General features: G+C 36.6%; 1 protein-coding gene across 1 annotated transcript; it reads right to left on the bottom strand.

Moving 5' to 3' along the window:
* Positions 1 to 464: 464 nt before the first annotated feature.
* Positions 465 to 8,356, bottom strand: LOC120099768 (sulfotransferase 2A1-like; the record flags this gene model as incomplete). The annotated part of the gene is given in 2 exon segments (NM_001432928.1): positions 465 to 3,897; positions 8,262 to 8,356. Coding segments are annotated over 2 exon segments (395 nt in total), but the record flags the coding sequence as incomplete, so codon positions are not given.
* Between the last annotated feature and the right edge of the window lie 4,232 nt (positions 8,357 to 12,588).

Genomic DNA, 12,588 nt, shown 5'->3' on the forward strand with positions numbered 1-12,588 from the left:
TAAGTGTATCAGATTAAATACAATAAGGTAAGTACTTGATTTCATTTTGTCTATGAAAAATCCTGATATCCTTATATTGCTAGTAGCCAAATCTCATGCTGGAACAGAAAAGGAGTGACAGTAAAGGCTGATGCATTTAAATTATGGGAAAAATGAAATCCATAACTCTTACTTCCTTTGCTTATGCTGATGTTCATATTCATTGTTAAATATCTGATTACTGGCACCCTTTTTCTTCTACTCTGAGTTTCATGTCATCTATCACTACCTAATCAAGTCTGGGTAAGTCTCAAGGTCTGATTCATTCTGGCAAAGTCATACCTTACCTGAACAACTATGAAATGACACACACAATATTCTCCCAGAATACAGAGATGGCAGAGACATAAAGAGAGTTGAAATTCCCCATCCAGGAGAGACAATTCAAAAAAAGAAAAGGGTAATGAACATAAAGTAATCAAACATAGGTTGACAAATGCTGTCAGATTTTTATTGGATATTTTCTTTTTACATTTCAAATGTAGTTCCCATTCACAGTTTTCATTCCAGAAACCCCATAACCCATTACCTGCTACTCTTGCCCGTCTGAGGGTGCCTCTCCACCCTCTAACCAAATCATGACTCCCAGCATTGACATTCCCCTACAATAGGGCTTTGAGCCTTCACAAAACCAAGGGCCTCTCCTGCCATTGTTGCTCAACAAGGCCATCCTCTGCTTGATATGCCTCTCGAGTCATGGGTCATTCCATGTGTAATCTTTGGTGGTTTAGTACCTGGCAGCTCTGCATGGTTGATATTGTTGTTCTTACTATGGAGTGACAAGCCTGTTCTGCTTGTTCAATTATTTGTCTAACTCCTTAGTTGAGTACCCTGTTTGCAGTCCAATGGTTGGGTGTCAGAATCTGCCTCTGTATTTGTCAGGCTCTGGCAGAGGCTCTCAGGAGACAGCTATATCTGGCTCCTTTCAGCCAGCACTTCTTGGCATTAGCAATAATGTCTAGGTTTGATGACTATAAATGGGATGGATCCCCAGGTGGGGCAGACACTTGCTGGACTTTCCTTCAGTACCTGCTCCACAACTTGACTTCATGTTTCCTCTTGTTGAGTACTATGTTCCCCCTTCTGTCAAGGACTGGATAAGACACACTTAGGTCTTCCTTCTTCTATAGCTTCATATGGTCTTTGAATTATATCATTGTTATTCTGATCTTTTTGGCTTATATAAACTTATTAGTGGGTGTGCATCATATGTGTTTTTTGTGATTGGGTTACCTCACTCACGAAGATATTTTCTAGATCCATCCATTTGCCTAAGAATTTCATGAAGTCACTTTTTAATATGCTGAGTAATACTCCATTACATAAGTATACCACATTTTCCGTATCCATTTCTCTGTTCAAGGACATCTTGGTTCTTTCTAGCTTCTGGCTATTATAAATAAGGCTGCTATGAACATAGTGGAGAATGTCTTCTTGTTATATATTGGAACATCTTTTAGGTATATGCCCAGGAGTGGTATAACTGGGTCTTCAGTTAGTACTATGTCCAATTTTCTGAGGAACCACCAGATTGATTTCCAGAGTGCTTGTACCAGCTTGCACTCCCACCAACAATGGTGGAGTGTTCCTATTTCTCCACATCCTTACCAGCATGTACTCTCACATGAGATTTTGATCTTAGCCATCCTGAGTAGTGTGAGGTGGTATCTCAGGGTTGTTTTGATTTGCATTTCCCTGATGGCAAAGGATATTGTAGATTTCTTTAGTTGTTTCATGGCCATTCAATATTCTTCAGCTAAGAATTCTTGGCTTAGCCCTGTACCCCATTTTTAATAGGTATTTGATTCTTTGGAGTCTAACTTTTTGAGTTCTTTGTATATATTAGATATTAGCCCTCTATCAGATGTAGGATTGGTAAAGATCTTTTCCCAATTTATTGGTTACCTCTTTGTCCTATTGACAGTGCTCTTTTCCTTACAGAATATATGCAATTTTATGAGGTCCCATTTGTTGACTCTTGATCTCAGAGCATAAGCTATTGGTGTAATGTTCAGGAAATTTCTTCCTTTGCCCAAGTGTTTGAGGGTTTCCTCACTTTCTTTTCAGTTAGTTTCAGTGTATCTGATTTTATGTGTATGTCCTTCATCCACTTGGGCTTAAGCTTTGTACAAGAATGTAAGAATGGATTGATTTGCATTCTTGTATATTCTGATCTCCAGTTAAACTAGCACCATTTGTTGAAAATGCTGTCATTTTTCCACCTGAGGGTTTCAGTTCCTTTGTCAAAGATAAAGTGACAATAGTTGTGTGGGTTCATTTCTGCATCTCCAATTATATTTCATGCCCTACATATCTGTCTTTGTTCTAATACAATTCAGTTTTTATCATGATTGTTCTGTAGTAAATTTTGAGGACAGGGATGTTGATTCCACCAGATGGTCTTTTATTGTTGAGAATAGTTTTTCCTATCCTGGTTTTATTATTCCGAATGATTTTGAAAATGGATCTTTCTAATGCTTTGAAGAATAGAGTTAGAATTTTCATGGGGATTGCATTGAATGTGTAGAGTCTTTCTGCAAGATAGCCATTTTTATTATATTTATTCTGCCAATCCATGAACATGGCAGAACTTTCCCTCTTTTGAGATATTCAATTTTCTTTTTCACAGACTTGAAGTTCTTGTTCTATAGATTCACACCAAGATATTTTATATTGCTTGTGACTATTGAAAATGGTGTTATTTTCCTACCTTCTTTCTCTGCCTGTTTACCATTTCAATAGAGAAAGGGTACTTCTTTATTTGAGTTAATTTTTTTTATCCAGTCCCTTTTTTGTAGTTGTTTATCAGGTTTAGGAATTCTGTGGTGGAATTTTTGCTGTCACTTAAGTATACCAGCATATCATCTGCAAATAGTAATAGTTTAACTTCTTCCTTTCCAACTTGTATTCCTTTGACCATTTTTTGTTGTCTAATCACTCTAGTTAGGAACTGTATTTAGTAGGTAGGGATGGATTGTGCAGCCTTTCCTATTCCCTAAACTTACTGACATTGATTCAAGTTTCACTCCATTTATTTTAAGAAAGGGGATGTTGAGATGGTTCAGGTGTTATCAGCACTGACTACTCTCCTTGAGTTCCTTAGTTCAATTCCCAGTCACCACATGATGGCTCACAACCATCTGTAATGAAATTTCATGCCCTCTTCTGGCACAAACAGAGCAGTCATACATATAAATTAATACCATCAGGTTTTAACCCTAGAGAATTTTCTTAGTCCTTTTCTTGTCTACTCTGCCCTACTCTATGGCAGCACTATTGAACTGTTCAATATCTTTTCCAGGTGTTAATGCAATTTTTGTGGTTCTGTGGTTGTCATCTTAGATATATTTGGTCTCCTTCATTGTAATTTTTATATTTTAGAGTTTAGGATTATGATACAGGGACTTTACAATACCTAATGTAAACATGATTACTTTCATATTTTTTTTCACTGAAGTTAATGAACATGACTATCTTCAATCCTAAGGTCATCTCCCAGAATAAATCAACTTTTCACAGTGTTTGATGCCCCCATCTTCTCCATAAAAATATTCACCTTTAATATTTGGGAGAGGCTTTCAGTGGTGAGAAGTGATTCTCTGTACATTTGCAACACTTTCTTAGAGATTCATTGGCAAAACAAATCTTTAATATATTCTGATGATAGACAATTTCTTTACCTTTCCTCATGAGGCCAATACCAGTAAAAATTGATTTTTTCATCAGGAGGCTATAATTGGACATGTCATTTTCTTTCATGACTTGGAAGGAACTATACTTGAGGACCAAATCCAGCTCATCTGGCTCTAATTTTTTCCCCAGGAAGTCACATATCTTCTTTATGGTTCCCATTGTATCCTGATAGAAGAAGAAACAGAAATGAATGTGATAAACAGAGAGCTCTGAGATAACAGATGCAAATAAGGAATCTGTAAATAGGGAAGGAAAAAAGGGACATGAAGAAAGGGCATCAAAAAATGAGTGAGCATGATTGTGCTGTAGGCTAGAAAAGGCAGTGGAATAAAGGCAGGTAAGACACACACACAACATTTATATATTGAGAAATACAGAAGTTGTGGGTTTCTTCTCAGGGAAGAGAAAATATTAGAGATAGGTTCTCATAGAACCAAGGTTAAACTTAAACTTGCTTGGTAGAGGATAATGATAATGAATTTCAGACACTTGGGCCTCCATCTCCTTAGTGCCATTATAAAATGTTTGTGCTGATAAACTCACTAAGTATACTGAGATATTTTTAAAGACAAGCCTCAATATGGAGCTTTGTCTTATACAGTGAAAGTTCGTATGGAGACCACTACTCCTCAACCTCACAGATATCAGTGATCCATCTATCTGGCTTTTCCTTTCAAGTCCTGGCATTGAAAGTATGTACAACTGTATCTAACCTGCCCTGAGATGTTTACAGAAACTAACAGAAATACCGTTAGACAATGACCAAGAAAGTGGAAGAACATGCACAAAGACCTAGGCATAGTTTAATGTTTACACCAGATAATACTGTTTGCTTAGGCTAAGTGTAAACAATACAGCTTTAAAACAGTTTCATAAAATGTTGTCAATATTAATTACTTGGGGTAATTCTGAGAGATTTTGTTTTGAGTAAGCATCTCAGGTTGAAGCTCACATGGGCATCAAATTTAATATTTTTTCTGCCTCAGATACCCAATTTTTGCAATATCTGTATATTAGTGCAATTGGTTTATTTGTAGGAGATAGGCATTACAAATAAAAATCTTTGAACATCAAATATTGTGCTTTTAATGGGGCCATGAAGATTTCTTGGCTTAAAACTTGTTTTTACATATTTACCACAGTTCCACTTAATATTTCATACAAAAGAAACAATCATGACAATAAGTGAAGAGAACATTAAATGGTGAGAAAGGAGGCTAATGGGAATGTGCACTACTGTGTAGCAGACAGCTAGGTAGTGATCCTTCCTAGGGAAAACTTAATTTCATGATGATTAAGTAAAAAATTCTACATATGGGAAAAAGACTGTAATGAAAGGTTTTGGGTTTTTTTACAGGTAATCTTTCTGCTTCCTGGGATAGGACACTAAGAGCTCAAATTATTTTGGGATAATTTCATGTTTTCTTTTTTTGTTTAGTTGCACTTTAATTTTTATCAATATTTATTTTTCTCAATACTTTCAGTGAAGCAGGTGGGCTGACAGCAGACCTTCACTTTTCCCTCTGCTTTTTTAGATCCCATGCCCAAGTCTCATCCTTAGTTCTGCACCAAAAACAAAAACAAAAAAGACAAAATAAACAAATCAAAACAAAACAAACAAACATACAAAATAGTGGCAATACTTCCCTTCTCTATTGGATTCAAAGACCTTTCCCTTCTAAAATTACTCCCTTCACTCATTGCATTATTCCAGTCCCCAAGTTCAGTACTCCTTGGGAACTAGTGGACTACTCTGGCTAAGGAAACTGGTAGGCTATCTGCAGATAAATCTTCACTTCTCCCAACACGTCTCGAGTCCAATACCCAGACACCTACTTATCTCTGCAGCAAAACACCAAATTTGCTTAATAAATTGCTTTTCCCCAGCCCCCAACTCCAGTATGCTCTCCCAAAGAAGCTACACCCCATTATGACAGGGAAGCAATGAGGTTACAACTTCATGTCTTCATTTTCCCCCATATTCTTCAAATCCAATCTGTGAGTCTCATCCACACCTCTTTATCAAATCTCCTTCTCTGGCCTTTCCTCACACTCTAACCCCATTTCCAGGAGATTGACTAAGCAGGTCCTGGTGGAATACTTTGCTTTCCTCCCTCTTCTGGAGTCCCTCAGTTGAGTCCGATCCATATGCATTCCTAACTCTCAGGACCCACAACTCATGAACACATCTTATTTGTTACTGCAATTTAATTTCTACAGGATATATAAATCTACCTAATTCTCTTAATAACCAGAGTGAGACACAGCCAGGAAACAAAACTCTCACCAAATAAAGACCAGACCAGCTATCAGCACCTAGACACATTATCTTAATCTAAGATGCCTGTCTTAGTCATGGTTTCTATTCCTGAAAAATATCATGACCATAAAGTAACTTGGAGAGGAAAAGGTTTATTCAGCTTACACTTCTTCTCCAAAGGAAGTCAGGAGTAGAACTCAAGCAGACCAAGAATCAGGGGATGATGCTGAGACCATGGAGGGATGCTATTATAGGCTTACTTCCCCTGGCTTGCTCACCTTGCTTTCCTATAGAAACCAAGACTACCAGCTCAGGGATGGTACCACCCACAAGGGTCCAGCACCATTGATCACTGATTGACAACTGCCACACAGCTGGATCTCATGGAGGCATTTCCTCAAGGAAGACATTGAAATTTGTCATAATTCAAGCTTCTGTCTATTTGACACACAAAAGCAGCCAGTATAATGCCTATATTCCAGGGAAAAAACAATCAGTAATAAACAGGACAAATATATATCCACCAGAGGTCAGCAATTGTAACATAGCACGCCCTGATTATTTCACCTTAGCTGAGACACAACAAAAAATGCTTAAAAGAAATTATAAATATGATAGTGGTCTTTTAAAAGGAAATTAATATCTTCCTTGAAGAAATCTATGAAACCACAAAGAAACAGTAGAAAAAACTGAATTGAACTGATTTCCCCCTGGGTAGAAATAGAATCAATGCATGAAATCCAAACTAAAGGAAATCTCAAAAAGGAAATTTTTGGAACTCAAACAGGTATCTCAGAGGCAAGCTTCCCCAACAAGTACAATAGCTAGAATAGAAAACTTTAGGTATTGAAGACATTATAGAAGAAAAGAATACATTGAAGAAAACATTAAAGTAAAATTAAATGCATTAAATTAAATATTATTATTAATATTAATGTTATAAATAATAAAATATTAAGCTCCTGGAACATAATATCCACAAAATCTGGGTCACTACTATGAAAAGACCAGATCTATGAATAATAGGAATAGAAGATGTAAAGGAAGCCCATGCCAAAGGCACAGCAAATATTTTCAACAAAATCATAGAAAAAATACTAACCTGAAGAAAGAGATGACTACAAACATTCTTGAAGCATACAGAACACCATGTAGAATGGACCAGAAAATCAGTGCACAGATAACATAATAATCAAAACATTAAATATACAGAAGAAATTATGAAGGCATGTTAAAGATCTAGGATGGAGGAATCAAGTGGGAAAGTGGAAGGGAGAGGGGATTTTGAAAGGGGGTAAAGGGAGATACAGGTAAAATTGTGAGACAGTTGAGAGGTAGAATTGAAACATAAAACAGTGGAAACTTACTAAAAACTATGCATATATGAAGGTGTTCAAAGTGAAATGACCACATAGTGGCCATCTCTTGTTCCAAAGAAACAGAATGAATGAATGAAAAATTCCAGCACTAGGATTGGGTTACATCTAATTGAGCTGTTGGCTAAATAGGGTTTTCATGAGTTTCCTGAGTGAGTGAATGAGTGGATCTAGGATCCTAGTGCTTTCAATCAGATTCTCTTAGTTTTGTTGTATTCACTGGTCTAATTTCTATGTCATAGGTTTTTTTTTATCACATGTCATTTCACTGGTAATTACATATCACTGCTATACATCATTGCAGGATGTTGGGACAAGACAATAAAAAGTGCAGGAACCTGGTGGCTGGAAATGATGCTGAGGCAATAGAGGCATGCTGCTTGCTGGCTCCTTTACCATACTATGTACAGCCTGTTTTCTTAAAGAACCCATGGATGACAGCTCTCATGAGGGGTGGGCCCTTACCCTTCAATCAATGATTATGAAAATGCCTTACAGTATTGCATACAGCTGGACCTTATGGAGACATTTTCATAATTAAAGTTCCCTCCTCTCAGGATTTTATACCCTGTGACACATTTACAGACAACTGTTCAACACATTATTTTATATTGGATTCTTTTATATGTTTTTGTCTTGATTTGGGAGGCTTGCTTTTGTACTAGAATTTTTGTGAAAAACTGTGAAGTGGGGTGGATAAGGAGCCATAGATCATCTGGAAACCCTCTGGGAGAGGGTGAACATGATCAAATACATTAACACTTAAAAGATGTTTTAATTAATAAAAAGAAAAGGAAAAAGCAAAACAAACAAAAAATCACATTTCTCAGTAAGCTATTTCATTACTAGGGTTTAGTTCTTAACTGTGTGGTGATTGTAAGATGGATGCTCACCTTTTTCATGTCTTCATAGTACAGTAACAAGAAGTTGTCCCATTCTTGCATGGACAGCCAGGCACGGATGTGCTCAAACCATGATCCATATAGAACTGTGTTCAGAAAGAAGTAATGTATCAGTTATAAAGCCTTAACACTGGGTCTGTTTGACTTTCTTCACTTTTCTGAAAGCATCAGCAAAAGTCTTCACTGAGAATTTCTAACTAGTCTGTATTTATAGCATTAAACATGATGTTTGAGGCAAATAGACATATAGAGAACTTATAAATCAAGTTCATTAAAAATTTCATCACCACACATATAAATCACTGGTGACATGAGGAGATATCCTACTGCCAAGCTGAAAGGACAGGATACAGGAATCCAGAGGTGATTCCTGTAAGTTCATGCTTCCTGATGAGGTACACTAGGAAGAGAGAAAGATTTGATGACACAGATGGGAAAATCATATGTTATACAGTGTTGGAAAGACCAAAACAGCAACCTCATAGCTGAAATCTTATGGACCTATGAATCAAGGCTATATGGCATCAATAATAATCACACTAACAAAGTGAGTGAGGGGAATAAGGCACGTGCATGTGGGAGGGAAGGGAGGGAGGGAGAGAGGGAGGGGAGAGAGGGGGAGGGAGGGAGAGGGAGGGAGGGAGAGAGAGGGAGGGAGAAAGCTTGTCATGTTTCAGTTTGGAATACAAGATGCAGAGGAATTTAAACTGAATAACTCTAATCAACATACCTATGCCTGCAACTCCTTATGTGAGGTATCTTTTCCATTTCTTACTTTTCAATTTCCAGCCCCTGATTTGCACATAACACACTTATCCTGCATTGTTCTCACATGCTACAATATGTATGTGCCAGGCTAGATGTACATAGTAGTGCAATAATGATAAAATTGTTATGGGGTAACTTAAATGATGTCTGATTAGATTTAAGGAATAATACTGGAGGAGGGTGCAAAACTCATGCCTGGTACTATAAACCTGGTCATGGCCCCATGACTGGAGAGATCAGAGTTCTAAAGTAGGGTTCCTGCTGTCATTTTACTAAATGGTCATATTGTCAAACTACCTTCTAAATATTTGTATTTATACAAATATGGATTTGTGCTGTTCCTTACTTTTTTAGAGATTAAATTTTGCAGCTGACATTATTTAATGCAGAGACTATTAAGTGATCAAAATCTACAGAATAATTGTGAGTGCTCAGTCATTGATGTGATTTCTATTACCCCCTACTCAAGGCTTAGGAAATATTATGGAACAGGAAGTAGAAAGCAAAAGCTAGAGAATGGAGTGGAGTGCTATGAAATTGTCCACTGTGTATATTGTCCTTTGAACATGACTTGGCTGTTATGCTAATGTTTTCATATCATCAATTGTTGCCTATTGAAAAACTGCATAACATAAAGCCTGACAATATTCCAGGATGGATGGGGAAGGGTGTCCTGAGATCCTATTCCTGACTGAAGATCTATTTGCAGTTTATGACTGCTGGAAGAGAAAGGCTCCCACACCATTTTGGTGTTGGACCACTCTTAGGTTTCTCCTGACCACAGGGATGGCCCTACATCCATGTATATTTGAGCAACCCAAATTAGACTCAGTATGTTTTATTTTTTGAAAAAAGTTTAAGTTGTGGTATAGACATATTGGGGAATATATAACATCCTGGAGTGTGTACTCGGCAAATTTAGTAGAACATGATACATTATTTCTTTTCAAATTTTCAAAGAATAAAGATATGTAAAAAAACAAAAATTTATGAAAATAAATCAAGAACAACAAAGACTTCAGAAGATCTAATACTTTTTTAACTGAATTCTAACAGCAAATAATTCAGGAAAGAGGAGCCAACATTTGATGCTAATTCACTTTACTTCTAAAGGACACCGGTTCTAATATCTAAGACCTATGGATTCCAAGAATGAACTTTTAAAAAAATTCTTCAGAAACCAACTCATAATGAGTTTTCATTATAGTTTAGTTCATCTCTTATTCACCATCAGAAAAGTTTAACCATGTATGAACAGTGATTAATTTAAAGACATTTAGCTCTTAAAGGTACAGACAAAAAGATGCTTTGGAGTGGTGAGCACTAAATGGGGCTTCTATATTAAACCTTTTTCTCCATGCTTCAGGGACCATCTTGAATGAGGATGAGGCATACTCTAGAGGAAGAGGCGGTAGAGGAATTTACTAAACCAGTGTTTCATGGATACTTCATGGTAGTTGGACATATGAAGTCAGCAATTCTGGCAATGTGTGCATGATCTGTACAAACTTAAGCTAGACTGAGTCCCAGCATAAAGCAAGAGGTTGGTCATGATGTGCCACCTTTGAGGAACTACTAGTGATAGATAGATACCTAAAGAAAGTCAGTTCACTTTATGAGAGTTTATTCAACTCCACTTAATATTCATACATCAAAAACCATATATGCAGCATTAATTGGAATAGATGATTTTAAAAATGATAGGACTTGAGAGATGGCTCAGGAGTTAAGAGCACTTGTTCCTCCCACATAATATCTTGGTTCAGTCCCTACTACCAACATTGTGACTTATTATCTTCGGTAACTTCATTTTTAGGGAATCAAATGTAGTCCTACCCACTCTGGGTAATGCACACATTGTGGTTCACATATACACATGCAGACAAAAGGCACCTAGATATAATATAAAAATAAATCTTTAAAGAATGATTACACAAAGTTGGATGCTTATGGAGTGAGAGGAGGAAAAGTGAGGAATCTTGGAAGGAAGTGAATTTGATAAAAAATAATGAATGGAATTAAAAAAGAGTTAAACTATATATTTAAAGACATTTTAGACAAAGACAGATCATAGAGACACTGAGAGAACTCAAAGAATATGATTCTTTAACCAATTGAAAGGAAGGTCATTGAAAGGCATGCCTTATTTTACAATTATGTATCTAGGGATTCAGAGGAAATGGAGTGCCCTGGAAATTTGAAGTCATTGAAATTATGTATAAAAATTTATTTTAATTTTTATGCTTGTGTATGCTTATGAATTGTCATGTGAGATTGCATGTATCTGTGGATTACTTGCATAGGAGAGAAGAGAATGTCAATTGCTCTGAAGCTGGAGTTATAGAAAGCTATGACTCACTCAGGATGTGAGGACTTGGAAACAGACTCCACTCCCCTAAATAAGCAGCAAGTACTATTGATGACTGATTCATCTCTTTAGCCACTAATGATATCATTTTCAAGAGAAAGATATAAGAGCAATTTTATTGAACAATGAAAAGTATAAATTAGCACAAATACAAGAATTGTAAATGAAATGAAATAGACTTTGAAAAGGAATGGGGAATTGTATTATGGCTCAATGTATTGATGTACTTATCATATAAGCCTCATGATCAGATCTCAGTCTTTGTAACCTGCATAAATTAGAAGGAAATTATTGACTTCACAAAGCTGCTATTGGATTCTCACTGATGTTCTGTGACATGTATGTATCCACACAGACACTATGCACACATATACCCCATATAACAATAAAGGAAATATCTTTAAAGGAAATGATAAGAAGGCAACTGTACACAATCTATAAATATCCTGGAAGACAGTCTTAATGAGGAGCCATGTAGATAACATTGGCCTGTGGGCATGCCTTTCAAATTTTGTCCCAGTTGTTAATTGATGATGTAGAAGGATATGATACATTGTGTACAGCAAGCTTCCTTACTGAGGGGAATCCTGTAATGTATAATGGAGGGAAAATCTAGGTGAATGCAAAAAAACAATGGCCTTCATTTCTATTCTCTCCCTGCTCATGACTTTGTAAACAAAGAAATTACATTGAACTCAGTAAGAAAGAATCACTAAGCCAAATATAAAGAAAGGCCTTGTCAGGATTCTGTTCCTTGGCTGGTACTATGCTCTTTCCTTTCCACACCCTACAAAGGTTGGTGTGATGAGGTCCTCCTGGTGTGTTTTGTTTGGTTGCTTGCCTGATGCATGTGTTTGATGGTTTTCAATATATTGTGAAAATGCTCAACCAGATATACCAGCATACAGAGTAACAAAATAAGCACCCATGAAACTATCACCAACTTATGGTTTTCAGTGTTAACACAAGAGTTGTTGTCTTTGTATGTTCCCAGTTGCTCAATGAAAAGAGCTGACCACTGTCCTGTCACTGTCCTTGGTATGTGTCACCCTCTACACCCTGACTACACATGCATACATTTCTTAACAGTATCTGCTATTAACATCGGTGAAATTTTTATTGATGTCACGTTGTTAATACCGTTTCTTATTTTTATTGTTGTTGACTACCATAGTGTCTGTG

This window comes from Rattus norvegicus, chromosome 1, assembly GCF_021556685.1.
Source record: "Rattus norvegicus strain SHRSP/BbbUtx chromosome 1, alternate assembly SHRSP_T2T, whole genome shotgun sequence".
NCBI lineage: Eukaryota > Metazoa > Chordata > Mammalia > Rodentia > Muridae > Rattus > Rattus norvegicus.